The following is a 17,283-nucleotide window of genomic DNA, read 5'->3' as shown; positions in this document are numbered from 1 at the left end:
GGTGGTGATGATGGTGTTGGTGATGATGGCGGTGATGATAATGGTTGTGATTGTGATGGTGGTGGTGATGGTTGTGATGATGGTGGTGATGGTGATATTGGGGATGATGATAAAGGTTGTGATCATGGTGATGGTGGTGGTGGTGATAATGGTGATGGTGATGATGATAAATCCCATTCACTGTCCTAAATGTATCACCCTTGTTTTCTGGCCAAATTCTCAGAAAACCTTCATGATGGCAGATTGGTTAGGCGTCAGGATGCCTGAGTTCTCAGCTCAGCTCACCACTTATCAGGCCGTGCAACCTTAAATTACATTATCTCTAAGCTCAGTCTTCTTGTCTGTAAAATGGGGGTGAGAATAGTTGTAGGGAGAGGCAATGATACGGCGCACTGAGAGCCGAACACTGTGGCAGCTGCCAGTCCCCCTCTACATGAGGAAACTGAGCCTGGAGAGGTTCAGGAACTGGCCCTTGGTCCCTGGCCAGGAAGGGGTGAAACCAGGGTTGGAACCTCAGGGTTCATGACCCCAAAACCCTGTAGCTGCTCTGTGCTCCTCTGTGCCCTCCACCTGCAGACACTGGGTCTGGGCATCTCCTAGGCAGGGTGGGTTTCCTGTCTAGCAGCTGACCTGGACACACCTTTCTGTAAGCTCTTGAGCTTCTGATCAGTGTGGTTGCCCTTTTTAAAACCTGGTCCCATCTGAATACGTCCCTGATACCCATAGAGTACTGAGCAAGCTTAGTAACACAGTCCCGAGTTGTCCAGAGTTTTTTGAGGCAAGATTACATGTTCCGTGTCCTGGAGGTCATTCTGCTGGGTGACCTCAAAGCACCTCGTGAATGCAACTTGCATCGCAACATGGATTTAACATGGGATTCCTGCCCCGTCGGGTCTGGCGTCCTGCCTTCAGCTTCCTCTCCTTGCACAAAAACAAAAATCCCACTTTTCTTTCAGGTATAAAGTGAGCTGTGGGGTTTAGGCAGATAGCTTAACCCATAGCTGCCCAAACACTCCCAGGCCCAAACACAGACAGAAATGGCCGTGTCACTACTTGGAGAACTGCAGACCTCCTCCATCCGGTCTGATTTTGTGGGTGGACGTGGCTCCCAGTTGTATATTTGGGGCAGTGCTTATCTTTTTCCTGCCCTCTGAATAAGTTTCCTTGAACTGCAGAAGGCTGCGTTTCATTTGCTGTGAGCCTTCATTGGGCCCCCAGTACCGGGGGAAGGAGAGAACCTCTGTAGGCCGTGCCAGTGACACCGACATTTAGTATGAACGTGTTATCGTCTACACAGGCAAGATTTGTGTGTGTGTGTGTGTGTGTTTTACATTTATTTTGTTACTTTTTATTTATTAATGGCAGATTTAGGAGATGTCTACCAGGCCCATCCTTAATTTGGGGAAGAATGGCATTGCATTTTATTTCCTCAAGGCTCTGACTCAGCATAAAAGAGTTTGACAATCTATCCTTCAGTGTCTCCCCCAGAATCTTACTTTTTCTGTGCATCTTACCTTCTCTTACTGCCTTTTTTCCTCTCTCCCTGCTTTCACGTCTTTCTCCCAAACTAGATTATCAACTCCTGTGGAAGAGAAATGTTAGCCAATTTCAGCTAAACCATGGCTAGCGGAAATGTGGGCGGGGATTTGGTTGGTTTTGAGCTCACACTGATGGTGGGCTGCACCAAGTTGAATGGAGAAATCCACACTATTTTTAAATGATATGCCTGTATTCCAAGCTGTGCTGCAGTACAAGCTAAAGTGTGTTTCTACTCATGACCCATTTACTTTGCCTCGTCAGCGCAAGTGCAGTTTTCTTACCAGCTAAATCTGGTATTTATTTGTCAAGTGTAGAGTTCTCATCTTAATATGCCATATATCCAAAGAAGACATTTTTCTTGGGCTTTGTCCAAATGAGAACAGACTTTCCTTCTTGTGGGGTGTGTGGGCAGGACGGGCAGATGGCTGACCTCTAGAGGGCTGCATGTCCCCCTGACCAGAAGCTAGATAAAATGACGACAAGTGAGGCTTTTCTGAGACAAGATAGCCTGCAATTTGTAACATAAATCCAGCCCGCAAAAGTAGTGGGGTGACGGGTGTGGTTGGGTTGGGTTAGGAAATTGAGGGTTCCTGGCAAATTATTCCAAAAATATAAGTTCTTTTTTAGACGATAACTTGTAGGAAAGTGGCTCTAAGAAAAACATGAAATGTGTCACACAATCCCCTCCTGTGTAGCCTGCCTGAGGGGCCATCCCAGTGGGAGCGCGTCCAGCGTCGCGGCTCACCGGTGCCCCCTGGCGGTTTCCTGGCCGCGTCGCATCTCCCCGCCTTGGCCGCAGCCCCCCGCGGTGAACAGGGCAAGCTCAAATTTCCAGAGTTTTGATTCAAGCTCCATTCTTATTCTTTTCCTTGTTTGTTTTAGGCCAAAGAACTGCCAACATTAAAGGATAATGATTTCATTAACGAAGGCCAAAAGATTTATATTGATGACAACAACAAAAAGGTGTTCCTGGAGAAACTTAAAAAGGATGTTGAGGTAAGAAAAATCAATGTAATGAACAGCTCAGTTGTGTAAATGTCAACACTGTTGGTTTTCAGGAGCTTTTTAAAACCGTCTGTTTAAATCTGTGACCGACTCACAGATACATATATTTTTTTCTGCATTGTCAAAATCAGATATAAATGCGTACACCTCATATTATGTGAGCTGGTTTAAAAAAGAAATGTACTGGGTGCACAGCTCTCGCCTTCAGATAGCGAGCGAAAGGAATCACTGGCTTCTCCAGCTGAGCGTCCTCCCGTCAGTTTCCCTTACTCTTTGTGGGGTGACCTGTGATCCTGAGCTGCCCACGGAAGCCAGTGAGGCGGCAGGGGTCGGGGTGGTCTGTTGTTATCAAGCAAAAGAGCATTTCAAAACCAAATGTTTAGTGACTGCATTTGGGCTGTTCTCCATCCAAGCTGCTCCCAGAGTTGGGAAATCCAGCCTCCATTGCTGGCTGCTTGGACTGTTTCCACCCAGGGCTACGAATAGCTTCACCGGGTCCAGCGAGCCAGCCTTGCCCCGCCGTGGGGACAGACCACAGGGTCTCCAGGGTGGTGGAGAAAGAAAACACTATGTCGAAATGAGCTTTTATTCTATAATGGAGCTTTCTTTTTAAGCATTGTTTTAAGAATTAAAAAGTGCCTTTCTATCTTTTTGCTTCTTGTAAAGGTGTTGTAGCTTTCCCATTGGACTTCCTTATTTAATCCTGTTAGAAATAAATTCAGGGGGCAAAATTTATGCTCTTGGAAGTTTCTGAGTTATACATACATGGTATATATGTCTAGAAGAGAACCTAAACACTGGTGTCTGCTTCTATCATGTAACATTTTTCCTCTGTCTTTTAATAATGAACAGGTAATTTTCTCTCAGTCATCAGTGGTTATTACTCAAATGCGTTATCAGTGGAGCATTCCCCACACACGTGCTTTGGGGCCAACTTGATCTAACTTGGAACCAAGGACCACAGATACACATACTCACTTTTGAATTTTTATCTAGTAATCAGAAGATTTTTGATCCTAAGAACAGTATTGTCTTAGCAATGATGGTGAATAGCCCTTAAAAATACTATCCAGCTCTTTTTCTGTCGGCTGTTAGCCCTGTGATATTTAGATCCAGAAATCGTGAAACTCAAACAGTTCCATCTACAGCTGGGCTATGCAAGGCCCCTGTGCCTTTTGTGGTCTCTGATAATGTCACCAACAAGGGGATTCAGATGGTTTAATCCCATTCACGTCCGCACTTAGCTGGTTTGTTGAAATGGAGACGGGCACAAAGCATTCTTTCACTAAAAAATAGCCTCAATGGCTGATAACGGTGTCGTAGTTCTGAAACTCGTGCAGAAGCATCATTAAATTTTTAAGCAGGTAATTATGGTGAAGTTGCCTGACATCTGCTCTTAATAGTGAGGCTAGAATTTAATCTTGTTTTCTGTTTTCATCAGTTGCATGCTCTCTCGTGGAGCTGGCTGGCCTCACTGTTAGAGTTGGAGTGCCGTTTTGTTTTTCCTTATTTCATGTTTAAAGTTGAAGGTCTGAGTTTATTATGGCACGGTCAATGGCGCCTTTTTGCAGGGGGGAGAGCAGAGCTGTCATCTGGGGCTCTACCTGCCTTTTTCTACCACTGACACCCCTTTCTGCCCTGAGCCTGCCAGGCAGGGCACATCAATTCACACCCCGTGGGATGTAACTTAACATTTGTGAGCCCTTCCCTCCAAAAAAGTGCTCCATGGACTGAAAATCCCTTTTGCCTTCCGGTCCACGTTTGTCTGCTCTGATTGTGACCCTGGGGGCTGGTGCTGATCGCTCCCATCGAGCCGCCGGGAGACCCACAAACCGCGCAGTGCAGACCACACGTCCACCAGGAGCGCCCGTCACAGGGTCACAGGGCCTCACGGCCTTGATGACGGGGGGCAATGGGGGTGGGGGGTGGGAGGGGTGAGGAGTGGGGAGATGGGATGGGGGTGGGGCAGGGAGTATAGACTGGTGGAGGGGTGGGGGTGGGGGTGGGGTGGGCTGGTGGGGGGTGGGGGGTGGGGGGATGGAGGGATGGGGTGGTGGGAGGCGGGGCCTATGGGGATGGGATGGTGGGAGTGGGGGGTGGGAGGTGGGGGTTATGGGGATAGGATGATGGGGACTGGGGTGGTGGGGGTAGGTGTGGAATGGTAGAGGGTATGGAGATGGGATGGTGGGAGGATGAGGGATAGGATGGTGGGGCTGGGGGAATGATGGGGGTGGGGGGTGGGAGGTGAGGGCTTTGGGGATAGGATGGTGGGGATCAGGGGGAAACGGGATGGTGAGGGTGGGGTGGGGGGACGGGGGTGGGGGGAACGGGGCTGGGATGGTGGGGTGCTGCGAGGCCTCAGCATTTGGGGGGCACGTCGAGCTCAGCCTTCCTGCACACCCATGACCCCTTCTCGTCCCTGGCACCCCTCCTCGCGGGTGGGTGCTCTTATGCTCTTGGTTTCTGATGGATGAGAAAACAGAGTCTCAAGATGCCGAGAATTTCGCTGAGACACAGCAACTAAATCCAAATCAGGGTTTGAGGCAGTCGGATGCAGAGCACAGTTCAGACTTTGTTTCCTGACAGATGTTCCGAAGGAGGATTATTACAACTTTCAACCAGTGGTGAACATCACTGTTAAACAGACTGACTGGAATTTTAATTCTGCGTCACAGTTGTGTCGAGAACTGATCAGTCTCGACTGAGGGGATCAGTCAGTAGAGCGAACCTATTAATAAAGTTAGGAAATAACGTTTATTTAAATATCTCACAAAGGACAGTGTACTTTTTTCTGCTCCTTTGTCACAGGGTTTTCTAGAAGTTAGTGCCGGGGCTCCTGCAGGTCTCGAGGAAGATACTGCTCCAGGGTCTGAGATGATGAGGAATTAGTCGTTAAGGCCTGGGATTAGTGGGGTGTTCTGAGGGAGAAGAGGCAGGTGGAGGGTCTGCAGGTGGCTGCTAAGAAAAGCAGGAAGACGCGGAGATTATAGAGGTTTCAGCAGCTTGAAGCTCGGGAGTCTTGTGTACTTTAAAAATCAGTGCATGGGAGTCAGGCTTAGAAGGATGATCGGAGGGGAGAGGGCGGGTGCTGGGGTCCCCGCGGTGCCTCACCCCCACTCTGTAGTGACACCGACGGGGACTTAGTGCCGTGCTTCGTCCCCGTCCTGCAGAGGAGCTTTAAAATAGTTTGCAAAGACGGGAGCAGGTGCCCCACGGCCTTGTCCCCACGCGTCTCAGGGGCAGGGGCCTCCTCTGCGGGGGCATCATCGTTGACCAGTGTGACAGCCACTGCCGTCTCTCCGGGGGACGCCACCCCCCAGTCCTTCCCTCCCCGTGCCTCCCATTTTACGGTGAGAGCAACTGAGCCTCGGAGAGGGGAACGGACGGCACGGCCCAGAGCCGCAGGTGGGGGGCGGAGGCTCCCCTGGGACTCCAAAACCTGTACCCTTCTTTTCTTATTAAATTTATTTGAAAACACTCCCATATCCACCAAATACACACTCTGCCTCTCCCATCCTCTCGAAACCGCTGATCTTTCTGTCTCTGCAAATCTGCTGTTTCCCGTCACCTCCCATAAGCGCTGCAAACCGCGTTTGCCTGTGTGTGCCTGGCTTCTTTCACGGAGCATAAGCTTTTCAAGGTTCATCCGTGTTGTGGCTTGTCTCAGAACTAACTTCTTTTTTATGGCCAAGTAATATTCCATTGTGTGTGTGTGTGTGTGTGTGTGTGTGTGCGTGTGTGCGTGTGTGCGTGTGTGTGCACGCGCGCGCGCACCACATTTTGTTTATCCATTCATTTGTTGGTGGACACTTAGGTTCTCTGCTTTGGGCAGTTCTGAGCATGCTGCTGTGACCAGTGGTGTGTGAGTGCCCGAGACCCTGTCTTCACTCTCTGGAGGTGGAGCTGCTGGGTCATATGGTCGTTCTATGTTTAGCATTTTGAGGAACCTCCACATTGCTTTCCACAGTGGCTGCACCATTTGACAGCCCCACCAGCAATGACCTAGAGTTCCTAGTTTTTCCACGTCCTCTCTCACACTTGTTATTTTCTGTTTTTTCTTAATAACAGCCACCTTGGCAGGTGTGAAAGCTCTCATCGTGGTTTTGCTTCACCTACCCCTGATGGCTAACCCTTTTGTTTTTTATGTCACCTGACACTTGAATTGAAGAAGAGTACGCAGGTCACCCTCCTGGCACAGCCTGTCCCCGTACCCTCTGGTCTGCACCGGGCCTTTTCTGTTTTCTACCGTAGCCCATCGAGTGCAAAGCCTCTCTCCTGCCAGTGGGTTTCCTCTTTTTTCTGGGTGACATTGGAACAGCTTCCTCCTTAGAGACACGTTGTCCCTGTCGCTGACGCTCGGTGGGGAGTTCTGGGAAGTGACCACGCTTTCGTTAGTTGGGTGCTGGCACCCCCTTCCTGGAACTGGAGTCTGATAAATGCGAACATGCACTGAGGCCGGCCTGGCTGCGCCCTGCACAGACGCGGGGCTCAGCGGGCCCAGGGACTCCGTGCCCCAATTCCCATCTGGCTTGGCCTGGATCCTCACAGGCAGCACCCCCCCTTTGTCCGTAAAGCACCCTTGAAGCTGTGTGACAGTCAGCGCCTGAAAGCCACATGGTGGGACAGTGCGTTAGAGCGACTCCATTCTGGAGAGCACAGATATGTTATGAACCGATCTCGTGGTGCTCCCCAGGATGGAAGGTTTTTGTTTTGCTGTTTTCTTTCTTTCCATTGGGTTTTGGTTGCTCCTTACTAGAGGAGAGGGGCTGGGGGTGTGGGGGAAGGAGCCGCAGGCTCCCGCTCGCACATTCAGCAGAGGCCGAGCACCTGCTCCAAGCCGTCCTGCCCTCACTGGGCATCAGGGGTGCTGTGGGCAGGGCACAGGGCCCTTCCCTCAGGACCCCGCCACTCGAAGCCAACCAGGCAGGGGTGCAACCGAGCCACGTGCCGTTCCAGAGAAGTTGGAGGTGCCCCTCCTCCGGGACTTGCCTGGCTGGGGAGGCAGGGAAGGTTCCCTGCACGGACGTCCCAGGAGCCAGGGTCTGGGGTTCAAGGAGGGGGCTTGGTGCAGGTGCAAGGCCCGGAAGGGCAAGGCGGGCTTCCAGGCGGCCAGAGAGGAGCATGCCCAGACCCCCCAGGCCTCCTGGGCCGCCTCGGTCTTGGTTTGCCCGGCCTCCTGGGCCGCCTCGGTCTTGGTTTGCCCGGCAAGCCTCAGGCACCATTGACAGGTCGTGAGCTGGAGCACGGCGTGACCAAGTTCAGGTTATGAAAAGGTTTTCCCTTTCCAGAGGAGGTGGGGAGGGGCAGGTGGTCCCCCATCCTCACCACATGGCAGGGGCCTTCTCGCCACCCCCTGCCACCGTGCAAGCCAGATAGGACCTGGGCTGGTTCGGGGGTTTGGGAGGCGCAGGGAGATGCCCCCAGCGAGGGGTGGGTGCCCGGCATCATGGTGGGCACGAGAGGGCAGTGGAGGCGGCACCGAGAGGGCCAGCCCCGAGCCCCTCGCCAGGCCATCGCCCGGTGCCACAGCACCACGGCCTCCCAGGCAGCCGTTCCCCGGGTATGTCTCCCCAACCCCCAGTCTGGGGAGGAGCTCCAGGGGAAGCAGGTTCCCCGGTCAGCCCTGGGCCAGAAGCTCCTTGGCGCCGAGAGCTCCTCGAAGCCACCGACCGTGTCGGGCTCAGCGTGGAAGACGCCGCTTCGTTGCTGCGTCCGTAGTGGCACGAGGCAGTGGGAGACCCGGGCTTTGGACCAGAATCCAATTCCCTGCCTCCTGGCTTTGAGCACGTGGCAGGTTCTCTGCCTTCTCGCCAGGCCTGTGCGCTGGCGGCCTGGGGGGCCCAGAGCCCCCCGTGCCCACCCCAGCCCAGGAGCACGTACTCCTCCTGCACATCCATGTGCCCCGAGTCAAGCAGGACAGGTGACCATGAGCCAGCTCTCTGGGTGGGTGACAGGCCCAGGACGGCAGAGAGGAGAGGCAGCCTTGTATATCTTCTCTCTGATTATCCTCTCCAGGGCTGCAGCACCCGGCTTCTCCCCCAGCCTGGACGCAGCGGGCAGCCAGGGTTTCCGTGCAGGATGTGTCTCCTTTGACCACTAGAAAGAAACCGTCTGGCTTTGGGGAGGGAAAGGGTGGAGTGGAAGGCTGGTTCTCATAATTACTTTAAGGGGGGCTTTGGGGAAAGGCCTTTTGGGTGTGGGTGGCAGAGCCCCTGAGGCTGGGCCTGGTGGGGAGCGAGCTCAGCTCACCAGGGTGTTTGTGTTTGTTTCCACAAAAGGCTGGCTTCTGTTTTAAATGAACAGGGTTCTTATACATTATTTAACTAACTGCATGTAGGCTTTGTGTCGTTTCTTTTTCCTGAACTCAAAACAAACGTGGAGATTTGGCCTGGCTCCAGGGGGTCCAGTGAGGCAGAGCCAGTAGCTGGGAGGCAGGGAAAGGGCCTGGCGGCATCTGGGGACGTCAGGAGCTCCCCAAGACAGGGCAGACCCGGCCTGCATGCAGGGGACCCCTCCTCACCTTTTAGGGGGCTGCATTCTTCCTCGGCTTCCCGACAGGTGCCGAAAATCAAAATGGCCCTGCAGGTCTCAGCAAATGGTTTTACTGCTTCCCTTTGTGGAGGGAAGTTTGTTTCCTAAATACCATCGGAGTAAACCAGAGGCCATCAGCTGCACCGGCTCAGAGCCACATGGGACCGGGACAGAGCCCACAAGCCGGGGGGTCAGGGAACTCCTTGGTTCTGTCCCATTTGCCCTTAGTAATTCCATCTGCATTTTAATCAATTTATTTCAAACATTACACTTAAGGCCACAAGTCTGGGTACAGCTCCTAATAAAGGAAGAAAAGATAAAAGAGCCAGCAGGACATGAAAAGTCGAAAAGAACTCGGCAGACCCAAGCGGCCAGGCCCAGAGCTGGGCTGAGCCCACGTGGCCTCCTGGCCTGGCTGAAGCGGGGGGGTGGGGAGATGCCCAGGGGCCACGGGCAGCGTCCTCTGGCCCCGTGTCCATTGGGACAGAGTGCCAACGCTGTGTGTCTGCTCGTGGATTAGGAGATTTGGGCTTTTATTATCTGTGACGGATAACATTGCGGTCTCCGTGGAGTGTGCTGAATTCCAAAGCATTTTCACTTGCCATGCGAGAAACTGCCGGGAGCAGCTTTCTCTCCCCTCCCCCGGGTCTCCTGCCCGCCTCTGGTGTAACCCAAGCTGGGTGCAGTGAAAAGGCACCGCTCCACGCCCAGCTTTGCCTTGCGAGGACCATGGCGCCAGCTCTGAGCCGCCTGGGTGAGGCTGCGCTTCTGTTCAGGAAGCCATTCGGCCCGGGAGGCAGAGAGTGGGTGAACAAGGCCCAGCCTGGAGACCCCTCACCACCCTAAGGAGATGCTCCCCACACCTCTCCTTGGCGTCTCCCACCCCTGGACTCAACGTCTCCCCCCTTCCTGTGTTTCTCTTGAGCTTGTTTTTCCATTTTCTCTTCTTGGTTTTGTAGTTTGGGCTTTATTGCTGACCATGTCTGTCTCCCCCCTCCAGTTCCTTGCCCAGTTAAAGCTCATGGACTACAGCCTGCTGGTGGGAATTCACGATGTCGAGAGAGCCGAACAAGAGGAGGTGGAGTGCGAAGAGAACGACGGGGAAGAGGAGGGGGAAAGCGACGGGACCCACCCTGTCGGAACCCCTCCGGATAGTCCCGGAAATACGCTCAACAGCTCGCCACCCCTGGCTCCAGGGGAGTTTGATCCAAACATTGACGTCTATGGGATAAAATGCCACGAAAGTAAGCTTAGTTACTCTTAATGCTTTTTACATATGATGTGGTTTGACTTTGGCAATTGCTATCTGCCAGGAATCATGATCCCTGTTAAAAGTGTGCAGCTCTGCAGGACTCGTTCTCTGAGGTTCAAAGAGCCCGATTTGGGAGCAAGAGTGGGTTAAAGGTCACGAGATGTAATATGATGAGGTCCTTGTGTTTTGTGATCTGAGGGAATAGAGTGAGACCATAGGTTTTTACATGTACAGCACATACATATATACAAACACTCTATAGACACAGATAGCATATTTAAGACGTGTTTTGATATTTCTACATACAGTCTACATGTTTTCTTAGCGGTCTTCTCTTACACAAGCCGAGAGCATAACGAATCAGATGGTGTACCTGAGCCAGGTACACACACGTGTTCCAGCCGGAACCTCCCGGGGAAGTTTCTCAGGGTGTGGGGCAGGTGTCTCACAGCAAGCAGCCCTTCTCAGGTGCACCAAAGCCGAGCCCAGGGTGGGGTCTCTGCTGTCTGCTGCCCAGCCTGCCCTCTGCCCTCCTCCCTCACTGCGGGGTCTGCGGCACCCTCTTTAGGGCACAGCCATCTCTGTCCTCAATAACTGGGTGACTAGAGATTTCAAGGAATGTCACAGTCTCCCTTGGCCACTTATATGTGAAAAAGCTGGAGTATTTCAGAGGCAGGATAAAACCAGCCTCTTGTTTTATTTGTTTGTCGTTTGACTAATAAAAATGGTGGCTCATCATTGTTTAAAAAAAAAAATCTCAGTTGACATGTCAGCCAGTTGGTTTGAGTTGGATTTTGTTTCATTTTTACTTTGCTCTCCCAGCTGTTTCTTCAACACCAAAAATTAGAGTCAAATGTACTTTTCTTATTGTTGGTGATTGAAACAGCATCATAATTATTGTAATATCTAGAAAACAAATACTGGAGGTGATGTCTGCATTGATCCAGGACTATTATATCTAGTGAGAATTAATTATATTAATATATATTTATATATATAAATAATATATATTAGTTGCATCTAATAGAAAAGCATTAACTAGCATAAATTAATTATATTTATGTATTTATATATAAAAATTATTAGTTGCATCTAATGATAGAAAAGGATTAACTAGCATAATCAGTGCTACTTGTTTTATAGCATCTTTATTTTAAACATAGCTTTTTCCTCTTTCCGCCAAAACAATATGCATTCATTAAAGAGAATGCAGGTTAGAAAAAGTAAAACTAGAGCCCTGAATCCTACCCTCGGAGCTCCGCTGTTAAGGACTTGGGGTGTTGGGTATGTTCTTCATTTTCTTTTTCTAAGTCAAGAGAGGGCTGGGGACAGGGGTTTGGCTGTGCCTTTAGGAGGGTAGTGGGAGAGACGGGAACTTTTCGGAAGCCTCGTTTGCCTGCACTTCCGACCCCTCCGCATCTCCGCGCGCTGCCCACCGCCCCTGCTCTGTCCCTTTGCAGACTCGCCCAGGAAGGAGGTGTACTTCATGGCCATTATCGACATCCTCACCCATTACGACGCAAAAAAGAAAGCCGCCCACGCTGCAAAAACCGTTAAACACGGCGTAAGTCTCTCGGTTCGGTTCCCTTCTCCTGGGCCGTGGCCCCCGGTGGCATCTGCAGCACGGGGACCGAGCGGGGCGGGAGGTGGGCTCCTCCGGCCGGGCCCTGAGTGGACGCACACCTGCCAGCAGGACCCGCTCCCGTGGGTGCAGCCCACCAGCCCTCGGGTGGGGAGGCCCGCGCGCCTCACGGAAGATGACACCGTGCTGGTTTTGCTCAGAAGATGCCTAAGGTTGAAAGTGCTGAAGGTAGTTAAGCGCTTGAACAGGAGACGTGCACAACGGAAGCCCTGTGCCTGCTTAAGATGCTTCCAGAACACACAGCACTGTTTCCCTTTCCTCATATGAGTTGCACATTTTTTCTAGGACAGATTTTTCCTCCCGGCTCCAGCACATCCTCCTGGCTTGCCCTCCACCAGGCTGGCGAGGGCGGTGCTTGTGTCCTTGGGAGAATCTGAGGATGGCGGCCTGCGTAGTCACTTGCCAGGGTCCCACAGCCAGGGAGGGGGTGGGCGACACGGGATCCCCACCCCAGACTCCCGGACCCAGCCCATCTGCCTGCCCTGTGCCCGCCCCCGTACCACCGCGGAGGCTGGTGTAGTGGGTGCCTTTTGGCTTTCCAGATGAACTAAAGATGCCAGAGAGGCCTGTCTTCATTTCCTGGGTCTTTTTCTTAACTTAAATACCACCCGAGTGTCCTCAGGCTTCCCAACAAGATACCACAGACAGGGGCTTCAAAAACAGAAATGTTTAGTCTCGCCGTTCTGGAAGCCAGGTGTGAAACCAAGGGGCCTGCAGGACCCGCCCTCTGAGAGCCCTAGAGTGGCTTCCCCTGCCCCCTGCCCCCTGCCCCCTGCCACTTTAAGGGTCATCCTTGGCCTTCCTCGGCTGTGGCCACACCACACCAGCTGCTGCCCCAACCTCACACATCTGTCTGTCTGTCCATCTCTGTCCACACAGCCACTCCCCCAACCTCACACGTCTGTCTGTCTGTCTCTGTGTCGTCTCCTCTCCTCAGGACCCCAGTCACTGGAGGGGTCCCACCCTAAGCCAGCTTGTTTTCCCCTTAACCAAGCTCCACTTTAGGACCCTGTTTCTAAATAAGGCCACAGCCACGGGGCCGGGGCTTAGGACTGGAACTTGGTGGGGGACATAGTCCAACCCATAATAAGCCCGTCCCACGTGGGTGGGTGGGTGGGCCCAGGTTGATGGTTCAGGATGGAGACCCTCTGTTCCATGGCGGAGCGCGTGGAACCAACCAAGAAAACTAGGAGCGCTCAGGCTCTGTTAGAGGCGCTTTCCTCTCTTTTCAAAGCAAAGCAGCCTGAGCGTGAATTCAGGTTGGCAAAGGAGCACAGCACCCTGCGCTGGCCACAGGAGCTCCAGGTGGGGGCTTCAGACCAGCACACGCCAGAGGCCCCCGTCCCGTCCCCGATCCTGAATCCAGGCCAGGAGGGCGGGCAGGGTTCTCCGGGGGCTCCCCGGCCATCCCCGGGCGGGCAGGGCTCTCCGGGGGCTCCCCGGCCATCCCCACGGCTGACAGCCAGCGGTGCAGCCCACACGGAACCTGGCGGGGGCCCCTCTGCCAGCCTCCCCAGCTGTCTGACCCGGAGGGAATGTCGGGGGATCTCCATTTCCCCACCTGTAAAGGGGCCTTACCTCTCACCTTGATGATGGCTCTCAGGAGGGGGTACATGAGGTGAGGATGCTGAACCCCGACATGCTGAGATCACACCCCATGGCGACGTGGAAGGAACCGTCACAAGTACGGCCCATTGTGGCTCTCCAGGAAGCCCACTCAGCTCTGTGATGCGCCACAAGGCCTAAGAGGGTGTGCATTTTGCAAGAATGAGCCGTTCCTCTTAGCAAAGGAGTGCGGTGATGGGCTGCCCTGGGGAGCATCTGGGGGCTCCCACAGCCCTGGCCAGGCGTGAGAGCTTGGGGGACTGCACGCGGTAACTCAGTAGAATTCTTGCCTCCATAGCTCCAGAAGTTGGCCAGTAGCCACCTTGAGTCTGATCATCAGTGCTAGACACCGAATCACAGGAAACCCCTGGCTGAACTTCCACCAGAGGCCAGAGTTCCTGGCTCTCAGCAGGTTCCTATGGAGGGAACCAGCCCCCAGCCCCTCCCTGGCTGTAGCATCACCCAGTTAGGGGTCAGGAAGGAGAGCCTGAGACCCAGCCCGTCTCACGGCTCAGCTGTCCTCAGAATGTCTTGCGGCTGTAGTTGCCCCTTGCTTTTGTGCGCTCACCCACTTATCCCTGTCATCAGCTAAGAGGGTCCTAGAAATTTAACCTGGTCCCTCCATCATTGTCATCCAAGTGTCCCTGTAGCCAAATGTCCATGTTTATGTCCTTCTCAAGGTGTGTCCCAACAATTCATCAGTAAAGCAAAACTGTTGACTCTGTAACTTCTGAATGCCAGCCACACACCCAAAACGTGGCTAATGCTGTGTGTGTGTGTGTGTGTGTGTGTGTGTCTGTGTGTGTGTATTAAGTTGCAACAATCACTTAATATGTATATTAAGTTGCAACAATCACAACTTGTGATAAAATGTGTCGTTCCTCCCAGTCTTTGCCTCACCACCAGGCACAGATTCATAAGAATCTTGATTATACTCAACCACGATATCCAAGAGGTGCTGAGCTGGGTTTCAGCAGAGGCTGCAGAGATGTGCAAATTGCCAGCTTTCTGTTTAGCTTCACTGGAAATAGCTGTAACACCGAGCAGGGGTTTCCGGAACTCACACACACCCACTCAATACTTCTTTCCTTTGAACCCACCAGGCCGGCGCGGAGATCTCCACCGTGAACCCAGAACAGTATTCAAAGCGCTTTTTGGACTTTATCGGCCACATCTTTACGTAACCTCCCGTGCCACCGTGGACGGACACGAGCCGTGAGGATGGCAGCGGCTTTGGCATAGGAAAGACGGACGGGGAGCTCCGCGGAGACGCATCTGGCAGGAGGCAGCCCTCCTTGTTTACATCTTCAGGCCGACATGACTGGTGTGGGACGACGTGCTTCATGGCTACCTGACTTTCCTCGGCATAGTTCTAGCTACTTCTGATTTCTCTTGTGTGTGTGTGTGTGCGTGTGCATGCATGTGTGTGCACACGTACATTTAAAAATATATATATTAATTAAAACAGGCCAGCTTTGGTCAGAGTGTGTCAGCAGCTCTGAATCCAGCTGTGTCTGCATGGGTGAGTGAATGAATGAATGAATGAGCCCGTGTAGGAGAGGGGGATAAGGAAATGCACGTCAGACCAGCCACGCTGGCCCACCTGTCAACTGTAGAGCAGTTCATTTTCTCGCATTGAAAGATGTGAGACAGTGTTCGTATGATGATGATGATGATGATGATGATGACTAAAAGAGGAAAAAAAGCTCACTGGGAATGTTACACTCTACTCCGCCCGCCGTCCCCCTTGGTGGTTGTGCCAGGCAGGGGGTGCCGGGGTCCCCTGGTGGGCAGCCCCTCCCCCTCCTCCAGCCGGAAGCCGATGCCTCGTGACTCTGTACATTTTCACCTCCGTAAATTACGTCCAGGAAAACCGCCTCCTTCTCTTTTCTCGCCTGGAGCTTCATTGTTGCGCTCTTTCGTTACGATATAGGAATTGATGCTACAAAATAAAAATAAAGCTTCCCTGGAAAGTGCATAGTTTGGGGCAATGGTGTGGACCCCCCCGCGGGGCCGAGCGAAACGTGACAACGCTCCGTTCTCCTGTTACTGGACACAAATCTGGAGTCTGAGGAGTTTCTGGGGGGCCATTGTTTATACCAGTGGCAATCTGCGGTGGCGAGCTCTTCATCGGAAACCCTCCAGTTTACTGTTTACATTATTAGGAACACAGGGATATTTTTGAATCTAAAAATTTAATGTACAGCATGTGATTCTCTGAAGTTTACATGTAAAGTCGTTTTACAGCGTAGGTGGAACGATGTTTGTCATATTTTAAGGTGTATCATGCAGTCATGTTTTTGAGTGAATGTTTTATTTCAAGTACGTGGTAGACAGTCTTTTGCAATAAAAGGAAAAGGGTTGTTTTGTTTCCTCCAGATATACATTTATCCACCCAATGATTTTTTAAAATGCCCCAAATCTGGTGACATAAATTCATTGCCCTAAACTGTGCTGATTCCGTGTAATCAAGTTCCAAGTTTCCCACACTAATCATGTATTCCTTGTATCTTCCAAAAGGCCTCAAACTAAAATATTAGACTTGCTTAGAGCAGGTTATCAACTTGCACACTGTGCTAAGGCTGTGCCTTTGAAACCTTTGTTTAAAACAGATGATTTTGGTAGGCAGTTCCAGAGGAAAAAAACACCCGCCCTTCAGTAATCACTTCTAACTCAGCCAACCCACTTGCCATAATGCCTCTTCCAGGAACTTCACTTCAGGGCTATGAAAGCTGCGATGTTTGTGGGTTTCCTTCAGAAAACACCAGTCGAGTGGCAAATCACAGTGTCTCTGAAGCAGCAGCGATGCCATTTCTAGTTCAATTGGCCGACCAGCCATAGATTTATCTCAACAAATGCCATTAACGCCACTGTAATATAGTTGTACAAATCTGTGTTTTATGTAACTAGATCCATCGATACTGTGATTTGATTTTCCCCCATCGTTCATTCTGGAATCAAACCAGATTCAGTGTCCTGAAGGTATCCTGGGCGTCCTTTGGCCCAAGATGACAAGACAGAGGCCCTGAAGTCAAGCTAAGGCTCTCACAGCATTCAAGTAACCCTTTCCTTTGTGGCCAATCTGTGTATGCTTCTAGAAGTTTACAAAACGCTTTATTTTTGTCTGTAATGGTCTCTTGTCGTTCATTTCTGTTGACAAACTGTTTATTTGGGCAGAGTGAGGAAGTTTGCATCATATCTTCTAGTGCTAAAAATACACTCCAGACATGGGCAAGGCTTTATTAAATAAAGCACTTTGATGACTCAGTAAGTGAATCCTCTGCTTCTCTGTTTCAATAGTGTTTCTCTCTGTTGCAGACAAATCTTAAATACTCAGTGCTAATCCTTGAAGAAGCAAAAGTGAAATTGAATCTTTTCACTCTGTATTGCCTTTGCCTTGGACCTGTGCTGATATGCAGTCATCTGTCTACAAACATTTTATTGGTAAATAATAGAAACTTCCAGGACAAAATTGACTTACTGAAAAAGGGGCAGAAAAAAAATTCTCTTTGGTGACTATAAAATCATATCATTGAGGCTTACACACACACACCCCTTTCATTTTTATCCACCATGGTTCTGTGTCAGCATTTTTTGACACTTTATTGGATACCAGTGATGGATTGAAGGCTTTTTCATAGCATTTCATTGTCTGCTGTAGCATTTGATTTGAAAACACGCATTTGTTCTAACACGATTGGCATGGTAG

At 51.5% G+C, this 17,283-nt stretch overlaps 1 protein-coding gene across 2 annotated transcripts in view; it reads left to right on the top strand.

Moving 5' to 3' along the window:
- The window catches only part of PIP4K2A (phosphatidylinositol-5-phosphate 4-kinase type 2 alpha), a 154,405-nt gene extending 137,560 nt beyond the window's left edge, over window positions 1–16,845 (top strand). For both annotated transcript variants that reach the window (XM_037837838.1, XM_037837837.1), the window contains 4 exons: window positions 2,422–2,535; window positions 10,076–10,319; window positions 11,788–11,891; window positions 14,678–16,845. In XM_037837838.1, coding sequence (XP_037693766.1) covers window positions 2,422–2,535; window positions 10,076–10,319; window positions 11,788–11,891; window positions 14,678–14,758 — 543 coding nt within the window. In that variant the 3' untranslated portion in view covers window positions 14,759–16,845. The remainder of the gene's footprint in view (window positions 1–2,421; window positions 2,536–10,075; window positions 10,320–11,787; window positions 11,892–14,677) is intronic.
- The last annotated feature ends 438 nt before the right edge of the window (window positions 16,846–17,283 follow it).

This window comes from Choloepus didactylus, chromosome 5 (assembly GCF_015220235.1).
Source record: "Choloepus didactylus isolate mChoDid1 chromosome 5, mChoDid1.pri, whole genome shotgun sequence".
NCBI lineage: Eukaryota > Metazoa > Chordata > Mammalia > Pilosa > Megalonychidae > Choloepus > Choloepus didactylus.
This window is presented reverse-complemented; position numbering and strand designations above follow the sequence as displayed.